General features: G+C 45.7%; 1 protein-coding gene and 1 long non-coding RNA gene across 2 annotated transcripts in view; one reads left to right on the forward strand and one right to left on the reverse strand.

Annotated features, from left to right (window-relative positions):
• gfra4a (GDNF family receptor alpha 4a) overlaps positions 1-26569 on the forward strand; it is a 77283-nt gene that overhangs the window by 38309 nt on the left and 12405 nt on the right. Inside the window, exons 2-3 of the mRNA XM_076975364.1 lie at positions 21158-21430; positions 21663-21743. Of these exons, the coding sequence (XP_076831479.1) occupies positions 21158-21430; positions 21663-21743 (354 nt within the window). The remainder of the gene's footprint in view (positions 1-21157; positions 21431-21662; positions 21744-26569) is intronic.
• LOC143476946 (uncharacterized) overlaps positions 26055-26569 on the reverse strand; it is a 1020-nt gene continuing 505 nt past the window's right edge. The window contains exons 2-3 of the long non-coding RNA XR_013121430.1: positions 26500-26569; positions 26055-26313 (exon numbers count right to left, since the gene is read on the reverse strand). The exon at positions 26500-26569 is cut by the window's right edge and continues 38 nt beyond it. This is a non-coding gene — a long non-coding RNA (uncharacterized LOC143476946). The remainder of the gene's footprint in view (positions 26314-26499) is intronic.

Here is a 26569-nt window from a genome sequence, read left to right on the forward strand (position 1 = left end):
TTTCAGTGTTGCGTTCAGTCATTCAAACTTTGACCCATGCATTGTTGGTTTTCCACTAATGACAGATCTTGTATAAACAAGATGTAAGTATGTTTGTGGTTGAATGAAATAATTTCAGAAACAACTCTGGATCTAGCTCTAGAAGCAAAATTCAGTGGTCTAAGAATACTTGACTGATGAATATTCTAATATCCCTCTTTGAAGATCACCACAAGATCTCTTCACTGTATCTCTGTGGGAGCTATAGAGCTGTCATAATCATAAGCATCGGAAATGCAGAAAAATTCTATGGTGTTTTGATACACATACTCAGTAGAAACATACTCACTAGGAACATACTCAGTGTCTACAAGTGACAGGTGGCTTGTAACGAGGTGCACATAGAAGAAGGCAGGAGTATTTTGTCTAATGAAAGAGATATTATGATTATTAATATTATAATATTATGATGTAATCAGCAGTGTATGCACCAAGTCAAAACCCTCTGAGAACAGAGAGCCTTCATTTGAATGGGTCATCAATGACATCAGATATAGCAAAACAGCGTAATCTTAAATTGATGAAAGACAGCAATACTCGATATAAGAGTGCTCAACAAAAATATCTCCGTGTCTACAAGGTACAGGACATGCAGGGACAACGTGACATGCACCAATCAGAGAACGCTGCCGGGGGAGAGTGAGGGGTGCACACGTGTGTTTCCTGTAATGCAGTTACGTCCACGTGTGCACTAGAATACAACAGTGACTAAACATCTTCCTGAAAGCACAAGGACTGACCTGGTTACGGCCCAACCCAGCCCGATTACAGAAACACCAAGACCAGGTTAGCGGCCCAACCCAGCCCGATTACAGAAACACCAAGACCTGGTTACGGCCCAACCCAGCCCGATTACAGAAACACCAAGACCAGGTTAGCGGCCCAACCCAGCCCGATTACAGAAACACCAAGACCTGGTTACGGCCCAACCCAGCCCGATTACAGAAACACCAAGACCTGGTTACGGCCCAACCCAGCCCGATTACAGAAACACCAAGACCTGGTTACGGCCCAACCCAGCCCGATTACAGAAACACCAAGACCTGGTTACGGCCCAACCCAGCCCGATTACAGAAACACCAAGACCAGGTTAGCGACCCAACCCAACCCAGCCCGATTACAGAAACACCAAGACCAGGTTAGCGGCCCAACCCAGCCCGATTACAGAAACACCAAGACCAGGTTAGCGGCCCAACCCAGCCCGATTACAGAAACACCAAGACCAGGTTAGCGGCCCAACCCAACCCAGCCCGATTACAGAAACACCAAGACCAGGTTAGCGGCCCAACCCAGCCCGATTACAGAAACACCAAGACCAGGTTAGCAGCCCAACCCAGCCCGATTACAGAAACACCAAGACCAGGTTAGCGGCCCAACCCAGCCCGATTACAGAAACACCAAGACCAGGTTAGCGGCCCAACCCAGCCCGATTACAGAAACACCAAGACCAGGTTAGCGGCCCAACCCAGCCCGATTACAGAAACACCAAGACCAGGTTAGCGGCCCAACCCAGCCCGATTACAGAAACACCAAGACCAGGTTAGCGGCCCAACCCAGCCCGATTACAGAAACACCAAGACCAGGTTAGGGACCCAACCCAGCCCGATTACAGAAACACCAAGACTAGGTTAGCGACCCAACCCAACCCAGCCCGATTACAGAAACACCAAGACCAGGTTAGCGGCCCAACCCAGCCCGATTACAGAAACACCAAGACCAGGTTAGCGGCCCAACCCAACCCTGCCCGATTACAGAAACACCAAGACCAGGTTAGCGGCCCAACCCAGCCCGATTACAGAAACACCAAGACCAGGTTAGCGGCCCAACCCAACCCAGCCCGATTACAGAAACACCAAGACCAGGTTAGCGGCCCAACCCAGCCCGATTACAGAAACACCAAGACCAGGTTAGGGACCCAACCCAGCCCGATTACAGAAACACCAAGACCAGGTTAGCGGCCCAACCCAGCCCGATTACAGAAACACCAAGACCAGGTTAGCGGCCCAACCCAGCCCGATTACAGAAACACCAAGACCAGGTTAGTGACACAACCCAGCCCGATTATAGAAACACCAAGACCAGGTTAGCGACCCAACCCAGCCCGATTACAGAAACACCAAGACCAGGTTAGCGACCCAACCCAACCCTGCCCGATTACAGAAACACCAAGACCAGGTTAGCGACCCAACCCAACCCAGCCCGATTATAGAAACACCAAGACCAGGTTAGCAGCCCAACCCAGCCCGATTACAGAAACACCAAGACCAGGTTAGCGACCCAACCCAACCCTGCCCGATTACAGAAACACCAAGACCAGGTTAGCGGCCCAACCCAGCCCGATTACAGAAACACCAAGACTAGGTTAGCGACCCAACCCAACCCTGCCCGATTACAGAAACACCAAGACCAGGTTAGTGACCCAACCCAACCCAGCCCGATTACAGAAACACCAAGACCAGGTTAGCGGCCCAACCCAGCCCGATTACAGAAACACCAAGACCAGGTTAGCGGCCCAACCCAGCCCGATTACAGAAACACCAAGACCAGGTTAGTGACACAACCCAGCCCGATTATAGAAACACCAAGACCAGGTTAGCGACCCAACCCAACCCTGCCCGATTACAGAAACACCAAGACCAGGTTAGCGACCCAACCCAACCCAGCCCGATTATAGAAACACCAAGACCAGGTTAGCAGCCCAACCCAGCCCGATTACAGAAACACCAAGACCAGGTTAGCGACCCAACCCAACCCTGCCCGATTACAGAAACACCAAGACCAGGTTAGCGGCCCAACCCAGCCCGATTACAGAAACACCAAGACTAGGTTAGCGACCCAACCCAACCCTGCCCGATTACAGAAACACCAAGACCAGGTTAGTGACCCAACCCAACCCTGCCCGATTACAGAAACACCAAGACCAGGTTAGCGGCCCAACCCAGCCCGATTACAGAAACACCAAGACCAGGTTAGCGACACAACCCAGCCCGATTACAGAAACACCAAGACCAGGTTAGCGACACAACCCAGCCCGATTACAGAAACACCAAGACCAGGTTAGCGGCCCAACTCAACCCAGCCCGATTACAGAAACACCAAGACCAGGTTTGCGACCCAACCCAACCCAGCCCGATTACAGAAACACCAAGACCAGGTTAGCGACCCAACCCAACCCAGCCCGATTACAGAAACACCAAGACCAGGTTAGCGACCCAACCCAACCCTGCCCGATTACAGAAACACCAAGACCAGGTTAGCGACACAACCCAGCCCGATTATAGAAACACCAAGACCAGGTCAGCAGCCCAACCCAGCCCGATTACAGAAACACCAAGACCAGGTTAGCGGCCCAACCCAGCCCGATTACAGAAACACCAAGACCAGGTTAGCGGCCCAACCCAGCCCGATTACAGAAACACCAAGACCAGGTTAGCGGCCCAACCCAGCCCGATTACAGAAACACCAAGATCAGGTCAGCGGCCCAACCCAGCCCGATTACAGAAACACCAAGACCAGGTTAGCACGGATGCAGATGTAGATGTGTTATATTCATTTTAATCAACACACAGCACCAAGTCTGGTGTGCAAGACAGCAAACGATAAGAAAAAAAAACCAGATCAAGTTGAAGATGTGTCGGAGGACGTTTCACTGACGTGTTCATTCATTTGTAAGGCCTTTTTTTTGTCAGCTTAGACCTTGGATACAGAACACACTGCATGTCTGTGACCCGTAACAGGTCCGCGCTCTTCAGGAGTGAGCAGGAAATCTCACACACAGCCCTGCGCATCAGAGCATCAGGACGGATTTAAGGCCACGGCTGCGCTGGTCTGCACACATCTGACAGCTCATTTTTCACTGAACATAGCAGAAAAAGGACACTTCTAAATTCACATTGACAAATGTAAATGAGTTTAAAATTTTGAAGGCTTTGATGTATTGCGAAATGACAAAAAAAGTTATTTTACCACTCAGAGTCACAAATGTATAAAACAAGGACCCGATGACTGTAGAGATAATGAAGTACATCCCGTTTGGACGGCTGGTCTTACCATTTATAGTGATTAGACACAAAGTGCAATTACATGGTCTGGGAGTCATTTAAACCAGTTACAGAGACCAAGACTGGCTGTACTATTTTATTTGTAACTAGGTACACCTGTGTGTGTGTGTGTGTGTGTGTGTGTGTGTGTGTGTGTGTGTGTGTCAGACAGACAGAGGGAGAGGATTGTAGGGAGGTTTTGCCGGGAGAAAATGATCTCCTGTAGTTTGAAATTCACTCTGGCTGCCCCCCCCCCCCCCCCCCATCGCTCACTCCACGTTTCTATCGTGCATCGGATCTGGAGTTTGGCAGCAGTATCCTGATTACACCACAAACATCCTCAAACACTGTTAATTGCGAATGTGAGCTTATTAGAGCTTATTCTCAGCCAAGCGCACAAGCCTAAACCACAAGCAGCCGTCGAAAGCATCTCCACTGCCAAACTTTTCCCAGCCTTTCACAAGGAAGCTACCAGCAGCTCTCTACAGACTCCTGCTGCAAACACGGCTTGGTCGCATTTGGAGTGTGTGCGTGTGTGTGTGTGTGCAGGGCCGGAGTGGGACACTTTTTCAGCACGGGAGTTTCATGCCCAAATCCGGCCCAAAATTATTTTTCCCTCCCAATCGGCCCAAACTAGAGACTGACATGAGCCGGCCCATCGGGAATCCTCCCGAATCTCCCGATTAGCCACTCCGGCTCTGTGTGTGTGTGTGTGTGTGTGTGTGTGTGTGTGTGATTGTGCGTGTTTGAGAAGCTAAGACTCATCATCCCACCAGACCCTGGTCCAGCCGCGAGTCTCGGGGGGAGCCTCGTCTTCCTCATTACGGCCCATCTCGTCCACCGCGCCACGGCAGTGTGACAGCGCTGCAGCGGGAGTCGCCCGGGCGAGCGTCGAAGCCCCGCGGCTCTCGGCGCGAGCGCGTGCCGGGACGGAGCTCGTGCCGGGACGGAGCAGTGCAGACGGCGTGCAGGCAGAGCAGCAGTCCCGCGCGCTCCCGCCGTCCCGCGCGCTCCACCGTCCCGCGCGCAGCGTTGAGCGATGCAGCTGCTTGATTTTTTACAAGTGTCATGTAACTCAGAATGGAAAAGTTCGCCTTTTATCCAGGTTGCAACCATTTGTTAACTTTGTTTGTAGAGTCTCGCGTAGCATTTTCTTCCTTTTGAATAGCAATTTCTATTGGCAACATCTACATATGGAAAATCAGAGAGTGGGACCAGTGGAAACTTCAACAACATAAATGTAAATGTAAGTGAACCAAAAATATTCACCTCATAGGGCTCAAATGTTCCGTAGCCTCGGGCCACAGGGTGCATCACTCTGGAGTACTTTACAGCTGTCGAGCTAAATGATAATGTACAAAAAACTCTTTTGAAGTGCAAAAACACGTCCTAAAATGTGTTATGTTTGAAGCGTGTGTGTTGGTGCGATTACAGCAACATGGTAATGTGTGTATCACGCAGGCGAGCTGCACGTAGAGGTGTGTGTTCCAGATTTAGGCAACAGTCCAGTGATTGACCTGATCCTCCCACTGCTAACACACACTGCTGTGGTCTAGATGTGATCACAGCTCAGGCTGACTGCTCTAATCAAACATGTGTAAAACATCCCGAAGGTCAAAACCTCTACACATTTTTCTTAGTTTTGATGAGTGTATGGGCTTATGTATTGGTTCTGAGGTGCTCATTACCAGACTGTTCTGAGCCTCTGCAGACTCGTGGGTGCCTGCTGTAAGCTGACCTACGGTAAAGACAGCAAAAATACCCCCAAGGCTGACTGAAAACTCCCTGTGCCAAGAGGCAGCCACAGCCGTAGTGCTGACGTTAGTTGTTACTTTAAAAATAGGATAAAACACCAGCCCTCCTGAGCATGTTCATGTCAGCCTGCAGTGTACAGCCACCTGTAGACGTCAGCTAAGGTATATGATAGTAAGGAAAGACAGACAGGTGTGTGTGTGTGTGTGTGTGTGTGTGTGTGTGTGTGTGTGTGTGTGTGTGTGTGTGTGTGTGTGTGTGTGTGTGTGTTGTGAGAGAGAGAGAAAGACAGACAGGCAGACAGACCAAAGTCCTGTTTCAACACACTCTTTCCTTATTAAGTATTCCCCATAGCCATCTTAAGCACCAATAGCTCATGTGAATTTGATTAGGTGACCTTTAGAATGTCATCTACTGGCAGTTTAAAAGCAGTGGAAATGAAAGACAAAGCCAATTATAAGTATAAGCAGAGTAATAAAATGTTTTTAAAATATAACATTTTGTTTACTGTTTTCAGATTGGATATCCTTCTATAAGGCAGCTGACACATATTGGCTGTCATGTAGATGGATTGTGGGCTATAAAATTGGAAAATTACTTTGTGAGCTAATTAGCAAGTCTGTATGTCTCTGTTATATGGTTGTATCTAAATAAGATTAGTTTACATTTCATGTATGGCTATTGTGATTGTGCATAATTTGAGGAGAGAAGTCTGCATATTCACCAAGGAAACTGTGTCCAGTGGTACCAGTGTGTCTGCCCAGCACAAGTGCATTTCTCCTGAGAGACCTGCTCGTCTGTCTACACACCTGCCCAGGCCTGGGAGTGACGTAGACGACTCGTTCTTCCGAGTCATGGCAGGAGGATAACCAGGAAGGACATGTTGGACAAAGTAACAGCCCAGATCCCAGCGATCAAGAGGGAAAAACAAAGACCCTAGAAGAACCTAGACCCTAGAAGAACATAGATCCTTGTGATCAAAGGAAAAAGGATCCTACTTGTTGAGAAGATGAATCTTGATCCAAAGCACAAGTATAATTTCATTGGGCGAGATGACAGGGGAGAACTCTGGATTACCGGGCAGCCCTAAATGGTTTGAGACAGGGGTGAAGGTCTAGGTCAGTCCTCCCTGGCAACTGTGTGTTCCTCAAACATGCTGTATGTGCATTTAGGCTACGACATGTATGCAAAGTGACGGGTTGATGTGGCACGGCAGTGTCGCTAGCAGGGGTTCACAAAGTAGCCCCTCCCCTCCCTGCACCCAATCAGCCTTCAGGTGGGGGGGGGAGGGGCATCTCCTCCATCTCCTCCACCCTGCCACAACCTCTAACTTCACAACCCGTAATGGCATCAGAGTGACGCCCCACAGAGATCACTGAACACTGCCATCCTCACTGTGGAACCACAGAGCAGAACCCAGCCTGGCTGGGAGTATGTGAAGATAATATTGAGAGATTTAAGTATTACTACTTTACTATTGTTTTACTATTTCTCTCTCTCTCTCTCTCTCTCTCTCTGTGTGTGTGTGTGTGTGTGTGTGTGTGTGTGTGTGTGTGTGTGTGTGTGTGTCTATGTTCTGTTAAGCAGCCTCATGAAGCAGCACCTATGATGTTTTTTACATATGTAGAGCACTTGTAGAGTCAGGAACTAGTTTAAAAAGTTTAAAGTTTTAAAAGTGTCGTGGAAATTTTCTGAAAATGGATGAGGACTCAGACGTGGTTAAATGAGTAATTTATTACAAAAATATAAATATATATAAATCGGACAAAGACAGACACAAGATAGACACAGACATGAGAGTGTCATTCAAGCATGACAACTCTGAAGGCAGGGGGGCAGTCCCCCTGCTTATATACAATCTTAAACACAATTCAGCAGTTCTAGCAAGCAGGTTATCTTTAGCACAGCATGTTCAAAAACATAGGCGCCCAACAGGCTACTTTGTCTCACGTGTGTGTATCTCCTAATATGGACTTCCCTAGAGTTAGCGGAAGCAACTGATGTATCAGTTGAACACAGAGAAAGCTAAATGACCCAAGACTAGTAGCCTAGTGACTACCAGTTAACAGAGTGCTCTTACCCTCAGCACTCTCCCTGACCTGGGTCACGTAGCACACATGCATAATATGAACTAAACATGGTTACACTGAAACACACTACGTCATTATTGTAGTCCTTCTGCTTAATCAGAATGACATGTACTAAATCATAAAGTTCATAATGATCTCTTTGTCTTATAAACCAAGTTAAGCATAATCTATTAGATTAAAATGCTTTTTTTACTATTAAGAACATGCATGTATTTGAGGGTGTTCAATCTTTTGACTGGTAGTGTATACAAGGATATTTTCTTTTATGTATATCACATTAGGTGTGACAATTCAGCAAGCATCTTATTTTTATTCTGAAGAGTCTAACAGGAAAGCACCACAAAAACCACTTTAATGATGTAACAGTCACTGCAACAAATTTTTTTGCCTTCAGAAAAAGTCTCCCCCGAACAAGAGTGCCACAGATCTCATTACCAAAGAGAAAGAGAGAGGGCAATAGGGATGGTGTGAACAGGTCTCTCATGTAGGGAAATTAGCTGAAAACTACATCTTATCTAATAGAATTAGCACAACATCCCTTCTTCTTGAGGCTTTTTGTTGCTAATTATCTCTAAGTGCTTCACACACACGAGTCCATGGTTCCTGCCACACAGCTCGGCATGGTACAGGTTGCACCATATACTCACACGAACTCTACGTCACGTCTTTATTGGTGAGGTGTAAATTAAACACTCCTCTACAGAATAGGCACCTCTTAACACACACACACACACACACACACACACCTAAAAATGTTAACCCATGAAGGTGCTGTCCAAACAGCCACTTCCATACCCAGTGAGTGACCTGAGGAATCCGGTCTAATGGTCGTGCTGTTTACTGGGATGCTTAATGCACACTGGGCTGGCAGTCTGGGGTGACTGGACTAATGGTGTGTGCGTCTCAGTCTGTCATGTGCACCCGTGTGAGTTCATACCCACACTGCTGCACTCTCTTGGGCTTTTCCATATTTCCTGGCAATGCCTTCTCCTTTTTCTCTTCAGTCCTGTGTTTAGTACAGTCATCGTGATGCTTTCTCATAGAGTTGCAGGAAGATATTAATGCAACTTTGAAAAAGATCCTGGACCCTCTGACCAAACCCTGATATGCAACTATTTTGCTCTGAGCACGGGACGGCGTAAAGATAAGAGAAAAGGCGATGCATCTGAAGTTTGTTTTCATTCTCTGTCTCTTTCTATCACACACATGCACACCCCACAGACACTGGAAACCCCTTTAATCTGCTGCACAGTTTAAACTGCCAAACACTTGAATCTGGCTGTTTCTGGCTGTGCACTGCATTCCCTAACATGAAAGGATGCAACCATGTGCTGTTTGTGTGTGTGTGTGTGTGTGTGTGTGTGTGTGTGTGTGTGTGTGTGTGTGTGTGTGTGTGTGTGTGTGTGTGTGTGTGTGTGTGTGTGAAAGAGAGGGATAGTTGTGGTTGCTTTTAATATATTTTTAATGTGTCCATGTCCATGTTTACTTATAAACAACCCCAAATCTATAAAGCTTGAGGCTTGGGAAGAGAAGCAGGTTGAGCAAGGTGGAAGCGTCCCGGCAGTTAAGAGTGTGTGAGACGCCGTGTCTCCTTCGCTGAGCGGCACGTCTGATGAAACACCCACGCAACCATCCAGCACGAGTGGCCAGCCGACAGCTGCAGGCCTGAGTGGCCAGCCGTGAGCGTCCTGTGAGCAGACAGAGGTGTGTGGGGGCCAGGCCCCGCTGGAAAGATCAATGGGGCTAATGCCATGCAGCACGAGCTCATGCTGTGAAGACCTCTGTGTTGATCTGTGTGTGTGTGTGTGTGTGTGTGTGTGTGTGTGTGTGTGTGTGTGTGTGTGTGTGTGTGTGTGTGTGTGTTTGTGTGTGTGTGTGTGTGTGTGTGTGTGTGTGTGTGTGTGTGTGTGTGTGTGTGAGTTATTCATTCAGCTACATACAGTATATTTAATATTTTATGTGTATGATGACCAAGCAGGATTGTAGATCAGATAACACTGCAAAAATGATTACACACAAGCGCTGGTGTGGGGTGGGTTGCTTTTGATGATTCTTATCATTCAACTGTTATCAGATTTCCCCTGCACTAGCTGATTGTGTGTGTAAGCATGGGTGTAATTGTGTGTGTGAGAGATGTGGTAAGATGTATTGCATTTATTTTCTTCTTATCTTTTTTACTCCAAAATAGTCGGCATATGGTGTTATCAAAATCTTTAATCAAATAATTACACTAAAATGCTAAAACGTGTGTGTAGGTGTGTACGTGTGTGTATATGCACAGCTGTTCTGATAAAACCGAGCTCATACACATAATTAACACAGCATTTTCACAATCACAATCATTTATGGTTTTGTCTTTCTGGATATATGTGTATGTGTGTGTGTGTAAATAGGGGCAAAAATAAGAATTGCATGTGTGCCACCAGTGTTAGAGCTGATACCTTATTCACAGTGTGAAAGTCTAGAATTCAGCCTCAAGGGTAAACCTCTTCACATATAAACCTCACACACGCAGCATACACACCTCGTGCTTCTTAAAGTATGTTTATTTTTCCGGAGCAGCTAAAAGCAGGAGGCTTCCGAGCTTAATCCAGCACCTCTGCCTCTCTGTGACCCAGTTCAGTGAAGTCTTTAGTTCCTGTGCTCATTCTGTCTGGCGTTCCCTCTCCTTTCCCCTCACGGGCCACAGCCTATAGCACGGCCACTCAGACGTGACGCATGACGGGGTCCCGCCCACTCTGTGCCCACATCGGAGACATTCAGCCAATAAATTCACCTCGCCATGGTGCACCGTTTCTTCTCAAACTGCATCAGTTAAAGAGCACTATGTTTTACCGATGTCGTTGCCATTTACATGGGATCGTGCAGGATTATTGACCTAAAGGAGATGTTCCTAACTGGGGCATCAGACTAACAGCCTGAGGGCACTGCAGGAGCGGTAGGTGGTAGGAGGAGCCGGCCTTAAGCCCCGCCTCTCTTCGGCCAACGAAAGGTCTGGACACCCTGTCTTCACGGACGGAGGCACGTGCCTCCCGTCACTTCCTGCCCTCTGCTCAGGACTCGGTGAAGGCTGCAGTTGATCCCACGGTGGGACTGCTCCGTACACCTCCGTACACCTCCGTACGCCTCCGTACGCCTCCGCCTGCTACAGCTGGTGGCTGTGATCTGACATTTGGCACACGCAGCAGGTGGCCGGGGCTGCAGGGGGCTTTGGGAACGATGAACTCAAGGATGTTCTGCCTGTTTGATCTCAAACGCTTGAATCCAGATGAGGAACTTTCAGGGATTGGATGTTTTTTTCTGTGTGTGCATCACTCCGTACCTCAAAGACCATATCATGTGTCTTTTTTTATCAGACAGTGAATTTTGACAATGGAGTGTTGTTTGCTACCAGACAGAAGGTTTCAGCATACACAATCACAAACAATATAAGCCCTATGAAATGATCTGTCAGGGCTATTTGAAACCCTGCCTCCAAATCCCCTCCATGGACCTCAGAAAGAACTAAGTCCTGCTTTCATTGTCTCATATCAGCTCATGTGCAAAATCACAACTCAGATCTGTTCTGAATGCTGCCCTGTCTTGGCACCCGAACAAATATAATCGGTTAACACTCGGTGGATGGAAGTTAAGACGATTGGTTAATCGGTGGAGATTTTCGAGCGCTGCGCATTCACCCGACGTGTCTCTTACTTTAAGAGCAAGCGTGCAGGAACATATTGCAGCAGTCAGCAGACCTGAAGCAGTCACGCTCTGAGATGAAGATAAGCGTACAAACAAAACCAAACTTTTAAAAAGAGTATTAGGACACACTTTTAGAAACACGTATGCATGGCTAGTATCTTTTCAAAACACTTTTTGAGATAAAATGGTGGTTAATATGCCTGTACCATACACAAGCAGAAATACCACTCTTAGACTGGGGACATGCTATTTCAGTTTTGTATTTGCCTCAGAGCCAGGAGAGCATTTATATCATTCGGCAGGTTCCTCAGAGGAAATGTTATCACCATGACAACGTTTATATGGCTGCATGGGCCAACTGCAATTCTGCTATAAGGCACAAGATGGTTTTTTTTCCCTCAGTGCCAACAAGTAAAAATGGAGCATTAGATTTAAAAATGCCCTCAGACACGGCACGACATTACGACTGCCAGCAGGCTATTAAGTTGCTGTCAGTTTGCTTAGCAGTTAGCTAATGTTAGTTTCCCTGAACAACACCTGACTAGCTAGCTAACAAAGATGCAGCTTTAGAGTTTATTAGCACAATGGCTAGTGCCAATTCCTCTCTTTTTAAAATTATCGAAAGGATTGATTAAAACTAAAGGCAAAATCACAATTACAAAAGCAAACGTTTCATGTAGTGCGCACAAATCATACAGAGGAAGCGCATAGTTTTCTAAATTTCATATCCGCCCACTTGTTAATCTGAATGACATTGGTTAATCTGAATGACATTAGTTAATCTGAACCACTTAGGTTCACTCTGCTGCCAAGATAAGAGCTGCCTTCACAAAACCTTGAGGTGTGATTTTACACAAGAGCCACATATCACAAAGAGGCTCTTGAAATAGAGAAGAGGTATGATGGGTAGCAAAACTGTGTGGGGTTATGGGGGCTGGGTTGGTGTGGGGGTGTTTATGTACGTGTGGTGTTGTATATCAGAGTTATATGACAGGAACTGTAGCTGCGCATACAGCCATCATCAGTGGTAATGGAGCTACAGCTTTGCCCTCCGCTCACACCCAAACACACACACACACACACACACACACACAAACATACACAAACACACACAGTTAAGCTTCTACAAGGCGCATGCTTGACCCATATAGTTGGCCCATTTTACGGCTCACTCTCTGTGTGACCTTAAAACATGAGAGTCCATCCTTAATGAGGACCTACCCAGAAGGAGCAGGGACCCTCCACTAAGATGTGTGCACTCCAAGACCAGACCTACTTAACTTGGGTTCTGTGTGCTCCTCATTAGTAATTGCATTCTTGGCTCATTAGCACCAGCACTGCCATGCCAACTGTCAATAGTGATCGGGAGGAAGCAGCCTTCAATGTATCGTAATGCATCCTAAATGCATCCCAGTATTGTGGTGTCCATAGCTGTGGAGGGTTGCATTGGTGCTACAGGGTAAGATGATCTCTGGACATGTAGTCTCACTGTGTAATTCAGGCTTTAGGAAACCCAGCCCTGATTCTGAAACGGTATCAGCTGGGTCAGTGGCAAAGTTTAATGTTCTGCTAAAGCTTCAGTCAGTCACCACATTTTCATGGGCGGTCAGCTGCTTTATGGGTTATATTAATGGTGGACTCAGATGAGTCTATAGGGACGTCCTGAGAGGTAATGAAGTTTAGCACATCATGGAGACCTAGTAGCAAAATTGATCACAATCCCAACAGAAGAAATATCTTCAAAGCCGTGGCAGATGCATGCAGTGGTGACATGACAGCATGTAGGTTTTTTATTTATTTTTCCATAGAAACTTATCTTTGGTCCATATGTAGTAACCAGCTGAACACTCACCAATACAGGTGGACCGAACCTTGGCAGACCCACTTAATGTGTTCAAGTCCTTACAGTAATGGGAGTAATGAACGCAGCCATCCACCTCAACTGATCTTAATACCATCAGGCAATTACCGACTGAATGCTAGCCAATAAAAACTATAGCGCTGCTCTTCATAGATGTTTTAAAATGGAGGCACTGAGGCATACAAACATGGCTACCGTCCTAAAAAACTGCTGTGTTGATTTTCACCTGTGCACACTGGCAGTATGCAGGTCTGAAGGCTGTGGTTCTGGCTGTGAGCCTCTGGGCAGTGAATGGGATATGGAGGGTGTTTGTGTGGGCTTCAGGTGACATGAGCGTGAAGATCAGCATTCTGGAGGATCACACAGGTGTCAGTACTGAGCTCCTCGTATGGCGTCAGTACTGAGCTCCTCGTATGGTGTCAGTACTGAGCTCCTCGTATGGCGTCAGTACTGAGCTCCTCGTCAGTACCCAGCCCTCGCATGGCGTCAGTACTGAGCTCCTCGTATGGCGTCAGTACTGAGCTCCTCGTATGGCGTCAGTACTGAGCTCCTCGCGTGGCGTCAGTACTGAGCTCCTCGCGTGGCGTCAGTACTGAGCTCCTCGTCAGTACCCAGCCCTCGCATGGCGTCAGTACTGAGCTCCTTGTATGGCGTCAGTACTGAGCTCCTCGCGTGGCGTCAGTACTGAGCTCCATGTATGGCGTCAGTACTGAGCTCCATGTATGGCGTCAGTACTGAGCTCCTCGTCAGTACCCAGCCCTCGCATGGCGTCAGTACTGAGCTCCTTGTATGGCGTCAGTACTGAGCTCCTCGCGTGGCGTCAGTACTGAGCTCCATGTATGGCGTCAGTACTGAGCTCCATGTATGGCGTCAGTACTGAGCTCCTCGTCAGTACCCAGCCCTCGCATGGCGTCAGTACTGAGCTCCTTGTATGGCGTCAGTACTGAGCTCCTCGCGTGGCGTCAGTACTGAGCTCCATGTATGGCGTCAGTACTGAGCTCCATGTATGGCGTCAGTACTGAGCTCCTCGCGTGGCGTCAGTACTGAGCTCCATGTATGGCGTCAGTACTGAGCTCCATGTATGGCGTCAGTACTGAGCTCCTCATATGGCGTCAGTACTGAGCTCCTCGCATGGCGTCAGTACTGAGCTCCTCGTATGGCGTCAGTACTGAGCTCCTCGCGTGGCGTCAGTACTGAGCTCCATGTATGGCGTCAGTACTGAGCTCCATGTATGGCGTCAGTACTGAGCTCCTCGCGTGGCGTCAGTACTGAGCTCCATGTATGGCGTCAGTACTGAGCTCCTCGCGTGGCGTCAGTACTGAGCTCCATGTATGGCGTCAGTACTGAGCTCCTCGCGTGGCGTCAGTACTGAGCTCCTCGCGTGGCGTCAGTACTGAGCTCCATGTATGGCGTCAGTTCCATGTCACTGTTTCTTATCATTCATTACACGAACAGATAATAAGGAAGCAAAACTCCAGTTTCGTGAAAGTGCACTTTACAGAGTTGTTTGTTGTTTTGAAAAGATCTGTAGCTTTAAGACATGCTTTGTGTGTTCATGTGTACATGCACTTTTTGTATGTGTCTGAGTATGCATGCATGCTAACGTGTGTGTATGTGTGTGTGTGTGTGTGTGTGTGTGTGTGTGTGTGTGTGTGTGTTTTACCACTACAGGGGGGCAGGAGAGCCCCCACACACACACACACACACACACACACACACACACACACCTTCATCATTAGCACTCTCCAGAGTTGACTAGGGTTGTATTCAGGTCTAATTGAGGGTAAAAGCTGAAGTGTTATAAGATATCTGTGCCCTGAGGCTGGAGAATGATGTAAGTGTTCATCACCATCAACCTAAAGCCACAGGCTGAGATCTCCACCATCAGAAACATGATCTGCCTCATTTCAGAACAGGCGTGGACATATCTGTGCGTGTGTCTATCTCTATATGCGTGCGGTGCCATTTATTTTTAGTGCCGAGCCGTGGAAGATATTGGAACAAATCAGAGAGACAAACTAAATGATTTGCCTCAATTGCTTTTGGCATCTGCACTTCTAGTGGCATTAGTGTAGTGGCATCAACGTTGCATAGCGGTGTTAGTGTTGTTGTTTTAGAGTTGAGGTGTTTAGTGAGATTAATCCCACGTCGTTAGAGTAACAGTGTTCATTTAAAGGTATTTTGTGGCGTTAGCTTAGCTACATTAGTGTTGCATAGCGGTGTTAGTTTTGCTATGTTAATGTTGTGATGTTATATATAGTGACATTAATCTCAGGTCGTTAGTGTTGCAGTGTTTGTTTTTTAGTGGCATTAGTGTTACATCATTAATGCAGTGGTATTTGGTTTTGTGTTATTGCATTAAGGAGCAGCACTGATGTCCTGCCATTAGGGTAGCATTAGGGTGTTGTGGTTTTGGTGTTTCAGCATTAGTGTTGTGGTATTTATGTTTCAGCATTAGTGTTGTGGTTTTGGTATTTCAGCATTAGTGTTGTGGTTTTGGTGTTCAGCATTAGTGTTGTAGTATTTATGTTTCAGCATTAGTGTTGTGGTTTTGGTGTTCAGCATTAGTGTTGTGGTTTGGTGTTTCAGCATTAGTGTTGTGGTATTTATGTTTCAGCATTAGTGTTGTGGTATTTATGTTTCAGCATTAGTGTTGTGGTTTTGGTGTTCAGCATTAGTGTTGTGGTATTTATGTTTCAGCATTAGTGTTGTGGTTTTGGTGTTCAGCATTAGTGTTGTGGTTTGGTGTTCAGCATTAGTGTTGTGGTATTTATGTTTCAGCATTAGTGTTGTGGTTTTGGTGTTCAGCATTAGTGTTGTGGTATTTATATTTCAGCATTAGTGTTGTGGTTTGGTGTTCAGCATTAGTGTTGTGGTTTTGGTTTTCAGCATTAGTGTTGTGGTTTTGGTGTTCAGCATTAGTGTTGTGGTATTTATGTTTCAGCATTAGTGTTGTGGTTTTGGTGTTCAGCATTAGTGTTGTGGTATTTATGTTTCAGCATTAGTGTTGTCACCAACCACTCCAGTAAATCACTTCATAAGGGAATAATCCGTTTATGGAATAATCTAACAGGCCGATCTTTGTTGCTATATTCGTTTGATACCAGAGGGCTGCAAATGTAGCACACGTCTTTGGTCCACGAGTGTAGTTTATTGTTGAAGTGACGTGCATGCTCCCTAAAGAGACGCTAACTCTCTTCTCTCTTCTGCCATGGTCGTATGGTATCTCTCCTCCTGTTTTCTGCCATGGTTGTACCCTCCTTACCTCTTACATCCCCCCAATCTGGTGGCTCATCACTGTGACTCAGTCTATCGGGCGATGTGTATGCATAAGTGAGAGAGAAAGGAAGAGAGAAACTGTCAAAACAGCAATTACATACTGTTAACAAATCTAGTGTGATATACAGCATCATCCAGCCCTCTCCTCACATTTAGCTTAAACTAGGAGTCAACATAGTGCATAGTGTGAAAGCCCGAGAAGCCTGTTAGGCAGAGATCTATATGAGTGGCACACGCTGAAGACAGTTCCCCCACCAGCTCTATTAAATCATCGTATGAAGACTTAACTGAACATTTGGCAACAAACAAAATGACAAGTGGCCATTGACCGGTCCGCTTTTAGCAGGTCCACATCCACAGATTGTTCTGCATGCTGTCTCTGGGCAAACCACAACTGCCTGCAGCATCACACGCCAACACAAGGACATTACATGAAGCACAATTATGTGCTAATGGCTTTTCCTCCTTAAGAAATGAGTCTGTATGTACTTCTCTGGCTAGACCTCCTAGTTATTTCTCTTAGACTGCAGATTGCTGGCGGTTTGTTTGAGGAAAATTACCAGTTTGAGATGATACATCTTCCTTTCATGAAAACTTCAAATGGCGCTATTTCAATGACGATCGGCTGACGGTTTGGGGATCTCAATAATAATAGAACAGAATTAATTCTACATACTGTGTGAGCACATCGGTGCACACGGACGCTCGTAGGCCTGCATTAGCCATTAAACCATTCAAGGTGTCCTGGTACCTTCACGTCCTGGTGGCTGGTGGCCGGGACGTGTGCAGCGGTGCACGTCTGTTCCTGCAGAGTCACGCTGGCTGGTGTGTGAAGGTCAGGGGAGCATAATGAAAAGACCAGCAGGGGGCGGTGGAGGAGGAGGCGTGTGGCTGATTCCAGGTTCACCATCGTAGGGGCAGAGGTGATGTTCTTCAAGAACTTCTCCTCCAGAAACGTGAGGTGTAGCGCTGAGTTTCTGTTACTTGAGTTCACCCCAAAGGTCAGTGTGGGGCTTGCAGGCGGGACACGTAAATGTTATACTCAAAATGTTACAACTAAGCAATTGTGCATTGTGCCTGCAGCAGAGGCACTAGATCTTCTCCATAGCAGGTGTCGGGCGAGGTGAGCCAGGCTGCTGAACAATGGACAGCACAGTGTGATTTATTACAGCTGTACACAGGTTTACACACAAAAGGCCCTTCATGTTTTTATTTTGCTTTATGATATTTCTGAAAAAGGCAAACATTAAAGGCACCTCAGTTCTGATCATCCTGATTCTCTCTCTCTCTCTCTCTCTCTCTGTGTGTGTGTGTATGGTTTCCTAAGATTCGGATGCACAGACTGAATCTGGAAACCTGAGTTCTGGCTTATGTTTGGATAGCAGAAGCATCTTATTCTCATGCCCAGATCCAGATGTCACATACTTATACATTTAATATGGGCTTTTTTTACATTTGATAATCATAAGCAATAGTTCAAACATATATTACAAGATTTGAAAGTGTAATACTTTTTTAAACTATGAAATGACACTTCAGCTCCCGGAGTTGTGTGGAATATAAATGGAGTTTTCACTGGTCATCTACTTGTGCCTCTGCTACATATGCATATGCCATCACTGCACTATTCAGACCTTGTACAGCAAATACAGATCTGTCTGTAAGTAATGAGATTTCTTTTTATGAAAGCCAGAGAGTGAGTGTGTGAGAGAAAGTGTGTGTGTGTGTGTGTGTGTGTGTGTGTGTGTGTGTGTGTGTGTGTGTGTGTGTGTGTGTGTGTGTGTGTGTGTGTGTCTGTGTGTCTGTGTGTCTGTGTCTGAGTTTTTTTTTTTTTAATGATCAACCTTTTATCATTTTATTTGAGTGGCTTCAAAAAATCCTCCTCTCACTGTGACTCAGACGGGTGCTCTTACGTTGCCAGTGTACATTAATTGTGTCCAGTTCTTCGGCTGCACGGTAGAACCTGAACACTGCTGATCAGAACCAGCCTATGTCAGAAAGACATTTAGCATTTAGCACGAGGATTACTCTGAGTGTCTCATGGTATTTATTTTTGCTATAAACCACTTCATATTGCATGAAGATGATATACAAGGATAGTGTTTCCCATCAGTACAAAACACCTCAATCTAATAAGAGAGTAATAAGAAACAGAAAATTTACTGTTGTACCTTTAGCCCCAAAAAGGTCAAGAAGCTAATAAAAGGATGAAGGAACACGTGTGATGAAGGAACACACGTGATGAAGGAACACGTGATGAAGGAACACATGTAATGAAGGAAGACACATGATGAAGGAACACGTGTAATGAAGGAACACACGTGATGAAGGAACACACGTAATGAAGGAACACACGTGATGAAGGAACACGTGTAATGAAGGAACACACGTGATGAAGGAACACACGTGATGAAGAAATACGCGTAATGAAGGAACACATGTGATGAAGGAACACACGTGATGAAGGAACATGCGTAATGAAGGAACACACGTGATGAAGGAACACGCGTAATGAAGGAACACACGTGATGAAGGAACACGCGTAATGAAGGAACACACGTGATGAAGGAACACACGTGATGAAGGAACACGCGTAATGAAGGAACACACGTGATGAAGGAACACACGTGATGAAGGAATACGCGTGATGAAGGAAGACACATGATGAAGGAACACACGTGATGAAGGAACACACGTGATGAAGGAATACGCGTGATGAAGGAACACACATGATGAAGGAACACACATGATGAAGGAACACGTGTAATGAAGGAACACATGTGATGAAGGAACACACGTAATGAAGGAACACACATGATGAAGGTGGCTTCCTGAGCCAGCCACCTCCTGCCTAACCGGATGCATACATCATGATGGACATTATTACATATTTTTCCTTTTCTTTCTCTTCTTTCTGTCTAAATTGTTGTTGTTGTCATGGTGACCGGTGTCGGCCAGAGGAGGATGGGTTCCCCCCCTGAGTCTTGGTTCCTCTCAAGGTTTCTTCCTCATGCAAAAAAAAACTAGGGAGTTTTTCCTTGCCACTGTCGCCCTTGGCTTGCTCACTGGGGGCTAGGACTCGGCACTTGTAAAGCTGCTTTGTGACAACAACTGTTGTAAAAAGCGCTATATAAATAAAATTTGATTGATTGATTGATTGAAGGAACACACATGATGAAGAAACACGTGATGAAGGAACACACGTGATGAAGCAATACGCGTGATGAAGGAACGCGTAATTAAAGAACACACGTAATGAAGTAGCACTAAACACATGATGTTAAATCCCTTGTTTCTTACTACTAACAGTGCCTAGTTTTTTTTTTTAATGTAAAAATTTATCACTTACTGGACATTCTAGGTCAACCTAGAATCTAGTATTACCCAGAAGATTTAGTTCATTATTACCCAGAAGTTCAGTTCATTAGTCAGCAGTATAGCAATGATAAGTGCTAAATAATTACATGAACAGGACCCTGTTAATAAACCTCCAGCTCTAATTCTGGCTACGTCTCTGAACGTTCTCATCTAACCAGTATTCTAATATATAACTTCAAGCTTTTTTAAGTTGTAACGAGCTTCATTTTGTACATTATAAACGCAGAATAAAAATAAAGTTTACATGCCACAAGCAGTAAAAAAAAATATTTCAGTGTATATAAGATACTCAGGGAAGGGTAATCTATAGACCTGACCTGAGTGATGTAACTGCATGTGCCTGTGAACAGGAAAATGAGAAGAAGGAAAAGAGGAATGACAATGTCGTGACAGCCATTGATCTCAGAGCGAGCGCATTCATTTAGTATCGGCTTGATGATGTGGTTTATTTGGGAAGTGTCCCACTCTTGGCCGATGGCTCGGCAGCGGTGGAAACGGGCTAAGAGGCTGCACCACTTCAAAGCACAGTCAGACGCAGACGTGCGCGGTGGGTGGCGTGCCTGGTGATTATGCAGGCCTTGGAAGAACTGGGACATTTTCAGGCTTGCAGGAATTACAGATATTTGCAGCACGAGGCATAAATTATCACGCTGAACCATTTGGTGGTGGCGGTGGGTGAATGGCACAACAAAGGACTTCAGAACGTCTGTGGCGTTTTGCTGTGTGACAGAGCTGCGTGTTTCTGGGGGAGCTGTATATTACCCCAGCCCCGGTCGTGCCTGGGTAGCCTAATGATCACGAGGCGTAATCGGCGGAGTGTCACCCCTGACAAGTGGGTGAACTGGCAATGCAGAAACGCTCACTAAAAGAGACGTAAACAAACATGTGCGGGCTGAATCGGGGACGGAGACACTAACACGAACCAGTGGATCTTCCGCTCCAGGATGTGAAGTGAGCGTGCCGACTTTAAAGCCACAGTGAGCGCTCCGTGTCGGCGTGTGTGAGGTTAACGGTGTGGCCCGTCTCCCCCCCAGGGGCACCAGGGCTGGCGGCGAGGTGGGACTGCCTGACGGCGGGCGACTCGTGTTCGGGCGATGAGGCGTGCAGCCCACGGCTACGTACGCTGCGGCAGTGCGTGGCGGGAGGAGGCAGCGTCAAACTGGGGCCCGGTGCGCGCAACCACTGCGAGAACGCCGTCGCCGCCCTGCTGGCCAGCCCCCTCCACCGCTGCCAGTGCAAACGGGGCATGAAGAGGGAGAAGAACTGCCTGAGCATCTACTGGAGCCTCAAGCAGTCTGTGCTACATGGTAAACACACACACACACACACACACACACACCCAAAACAAGCATTGACAAAATCGTGCAATTACGAACAGAGCCGCATACGCCAAACCACATTGTCCCCAGAGGCACTTCACTGAATAATTAAATTCCAGATTGTGTGTATGTGTGTGTGCATGTACGTGCCTGTATGTGTGTGTGCCTGGTTGTGTCTGTGTGTGTGTGTGTGTGTGTGTGTGTGTGTGTGTGTTCACAGGATTGAGCCTTGTGGAGAGTTTTCCCTATGAGCCTGTGGAACGTGGCTCTGGTTATGTGCGTCTGGCTTCCATTGCTGCAGGTATGTCATTTACTCTGCATTCACACACACACACACACACACACACGCACACACACACACACACACACACGTGCATATGTACACACACGCACCAGCACCAGTTAATCACTGTGAACATCTCCAACAGCTGATGTGCTTTGACGTCCTCTGCTATGAACTTGAAAGGCCACTGTTGATATCAACCTGCAATCAAACGTGTATGTTTTGTGGGTCACGGGTTAATTGTGTTGTAGTGATATTTGTGTTCCGCTAATTGGTTCTGTGATACATGGCATGTTTCCATATGTTGTTGAACAACAGATCTCATTAAGATGTTTATTTTAAAAGTAAAACAAGTTATTTGCTATCATTGGTAATTATCAAATAATATGAAAGATATCATATGAAATAAATGTTCAGACGTGCTTCACACGTGCTTCTAGTGCTTCACACGTGCTTCTAGTGCTTCACACGTGCTTCTAGTGCTTCACACGTGCTTCTACTTTCACGTGCCAGTCATGCTCCTCCCTAAGCACACGTTCTCTCTCTCCTGACTGCACTGAGGATGGTTCAAAACAAAGTTGAAATAGAAATACGGTACAGCAAGCCACTGAAATACAAATAAAACTGTCAATTTGTCTGTTTGGGTTTGTGGGGTGCTAGAGGCATGAGCAGAATTATATGGGCCTAGAGGGCAAAACATAATGAGATATTTACTCATTTACACACACACACAAACACACACACACACACACACACACACACACAACACAACACACACGTTTTCAAGCTCACGCCAAAGACACATGTAAATCACACTGAAACTGTAGTGGGAGAGAGTCATTTTCTCACAGTAATGGTGGTGATTTAACTGAGCCACTCAGACATCAGTTTTAATGGTGGCCATTTTCAAACACTGCAAGCTTTTAACTAGTCTAACTTTGATCGAAATATACATACAACCTATTATCTCTCTCTCTCTCTCTCTCTCTCTCTCTCTTTTTCCCTTTCTGATTTGTCACAAATATACATGACAACACAAACACCATACATGCTAGCGTCAATGCACACACACACACACACACACACACACACACACACACACACACACACACACACACACAGGATTTCATGAGTTAAGTATGAAGTGGATTGCGATCTTGGCTTTGGTCTCAACTTACTTACTGCACATTCTGATTTTTTCTGACACATTTAATTTTATGGTATGGATCAGCATCAGGACATGGAGAACACACTGCACCCTTGGCAAAAGGCTCATTTACCATGAAGTTAAATTTTTCAAAGTAATTTAAAAAACAACAACAACAACAAAAAAAACATTTTTCTCAAAAACTTTTCACAGTCCTTAAACTCCTGCATGTTATGCACTTTCTCTTTTTCTTATACATCACTGTCTCCTCTTCTGATGAGGTGTGAGAGACTTGAGACCATTCCTCTATAGAACATCACACCCTTCAGACCTGAGACCATTCCTCTATAGAACATCTCCACACCCTTCAGACCTGAGACCTTTCCTCTATAGAACATCTCCACACCCTTCAGACCTGAGACCATTCCTCTATAGAACATCTCCACACCCTTCAGACCTGAGACCATTCCTCTATAGAACATCTCCACACTCTTTAGATCTGAGACCATTCCTCTATAGAACATCTCCACACTCTTTAGATCTGAGACCATTCCTCTGTAGAACATATCCACACCTTTCAGATTCTTCAGACCTGAGACCATTCCTCTGTAGAACAACTCCACACCCTTCAGACTCTTCTTTGTGGTCCTTGTACATTGAACCTCACCTCTCAGGCCTTCAGTGGGGGTTTGAGTATGGGCCCAGAGGTACTGGTTGGTTTCTTTGTTGAGTGAATGTGGAGACCTTTGGATCATCATCCCACTGAAAGATCCAACAAGTGCAGGTAGATATTTTCAGTCATGTAGCAAATGTTCATAGTCAGTTCTAGATTAAGGTTTAATTTGTACATCTGGTCTTCAGGTTAATGTACAATTAATAATCTACCCAAAAGTAACTAAATATTTAGTAAAATGACAAAACATACTATTCGTCTGAATTACCGATAACTGCGTGACAGAGGTGTCAATTCCAGGTTCAGAAAGTAAAAGTCCTCACCAGGATTTTGCTCAGGCTTCCTGGATTGTGTTGATTCCACTAATTTTACCTGGATTGCACTAATTAGAAAATCTAGCAAGCTTGAGCAATGCCACTTTTTCAGTCTTTACACACAGATGCTTCTACGACTTGTTGACCTTGACAAGCATCATACAAGCTGTCAGAATTCACTTGGTATGATTAGGTGTGTTTACAACAGCTAATACAGCCTGGCGTGCTCCTCTTTATTAAAGGGTGCTGGTAATTATGGAAAACTGAAGGACCCCAGCAGGTCTGAGTGTTCACAGTGAGACTGAGGGGACTACACAATTCACTTGTTTTACATTCAGTCTGAACTGGTTTCTGTATGGCCAGAGATGTTATAATTATTGTTCAAAAATAAAATTATTTTATACCCCATAAACTATAAAATCCCCCATACAGTTTTTGCCCAGGAAATTATATTAGAGGAATCCTTTAAAATAATATTTACTGTAATGATCTCCAAAAATACATAGGTCCACATAGAATGGAAACGTGTGTGTGTGTGTGTGTGAGTGTGTTTGCGTGTGTGTTTGCGTGTGCATGTTTGTGTGTGTGTGTGTGTGTGTGTGTTTGCGTATGTGTGCATGTGTGTGTTTGAGTGCATCTGTGTGTGTGCACATGTATGTGTGTGTGTGTGTGTGTGTGTGTATGTGTGTGTGTGCGCATGTGCGCGCGTGTGTGTGTGTGTGTGTGTGTCTGCGTGTGCGTGTGTGTGTGTGTGTGTGTGTGTGTGTGTGTGTGTGTGTGTGAATAACTGTAATAGTTGGGGATGTTTGTTAGTTATATGTGCTGTCATCTCACAGCTTGTCTCCTCCACAGACAGACTGCCGCCTTTAGCAGAGTAATGAGCGCCCGTGTCTGGAATATCAGCAGTATATTGATTGGTGGCCGATGCAGGAAAAAATCCTGTTATGATGGATGACAAGGAAGCCGTGCCAAACCGCCCTCTGATTACAGTGCTTTCTGCACACGAGCCCCATGCCAGAAGACTTGCACTGACGACTGAGGCAGAGGAAATGACAGATAGAATGAAGAGTCTCAAAGAAGAAGAACAAGACGGATATGAAGAAGAGGAGGTTAAAACTAGAATGATAAAGGAAGGAGAGAGAGAAAGAGGGGGACAGAAAGGGGGAGAAGAGAAGGGAGAGGAGAAAGAGGAGAGAGGGGGAGAGAGAGAAAGGGGGAGGGAGAGAAGGGGGAGAGAGAGAGGGAGGGAGAGAAAGAGAGGGAAGGAGAGATAGGAGGAGAGAGAGGGCTAGAGAGACAGAGGAGAGGGGGGACAGAGAGGGGGAGGGAGAGATGGAGAGAGGGGGAGGGAGGGGAGGGATGGAGAGAGAGAGAGAGGGAAGAGATAAGCTGGGCTCAGTAGCACCGTAATGCTGTCAGGCTGTCTCAGTGGTCCACATTAGTCTGGAATAAAAAATGCAGCAGCAGCAGTGCCAGCTGGGACGCCCTGATCTACACACCATGTTCATTCAACTTTCATTCACACGCATGTTCTATTCATTAGCAGCACACACAGAGGCCAGGAAGACTCACCTCCCCTTACACTCACTTGCACTGCAATAGAGCTCAGTGGTCACTTGCTTATATACACCTACCTTACAGGTGCTCTTCATAAGTGAACTATAACAGAGTCTGGAAAGAGCACGTGAAAGTTTGCTCTATTTGGGCCATTAACATACCAATAATAATGATCACTGAATAATTATATAATCTTTTTTGAGTTTTGCTCACAGATCACACATCACTATTGCAAAATTATTGTAATTTAAAGTTTCAGTTTATATAAAGGCGCCTTAAAGAGTTTCAGTGGGAAAAGAAGAATGTTTTTAGGCACAATGTTGTAAATCAGTGATGCAACAAACACATGCATTATCATAATTAATCTCATTAATTAATCTCATTATTTTATCTCATTGATTTTGTTGTCTGTTTATAATAGACCTTAATTTTACACATAGAAAATGTTTTTTAATAAATAAATGTATTGTAATTATTGTGTGAATGTAGGTAATCGGTCAGAAGGCAGAATCTCAACTTTATTAATGTCTGAAGAGTCTCTGTGAGCGGTGAATCCCAAACCCTGATTCCCTTAGCTGCCATCGGACAGATAAAGAACGAAAATCAGATTGGAATTACAGTGTTTATTTTGTCACTCATGTTTAGCAAGAACAGCCCAAATAATGGATTCATAAGCACCTTGGAAAAGGTGCTAACTGAACAAAACAGAACAAAAAGACGAAAAAAATCACATTTTCTGCAGAGTTTAAGAGGTATGACGTGTGCTCTGGCTTTCAGCAACTTAAGGTTGAACACACAGTTCAAGCAGAAGGACTTAGAAATGGCTGTGGTCCATCACTTCAGGTCTGGACGCATCTCCTTCTGACTTGTGTGGAATGGAGCAGTACTTCCAATGGCCTGTGGAACCACAGACATCACCGGGAACATAAAACAGTGTCTGGGATAGATTGTTTATTCATTTGTGTGTGTGTGTGTGTGTGTGTGTGTGTGTGTAAGCTTCGCAGTTGCTATGTTTTGTTGTGTTGTGGAGTTGACGTGTGATGAATGAGTATGAGATGTAATGGTGGTATCAGCAGAGCCTACAGGAGAGACTTGAAGCTGAAGGGTTTTCAGCACTGGACAGCTCCTCTGTATCTGACGCTCGAGCGTACAT

Source organism: Brachyhypopomus gauderio, chromosome 15 (assembly GCF_052324685.1).
Source record: "Brachyhypopomus gauderio isolate BG-103 chromosome 15, BGAUD_0.2, whole genome shotgun sequence".
NCBI lineage: Eukaryota > Metazoa > Chordata > Actinopteri > Gymnotiformes > Hypopomidae > Brachyhypopomus > Brachyhypopomus gauderio.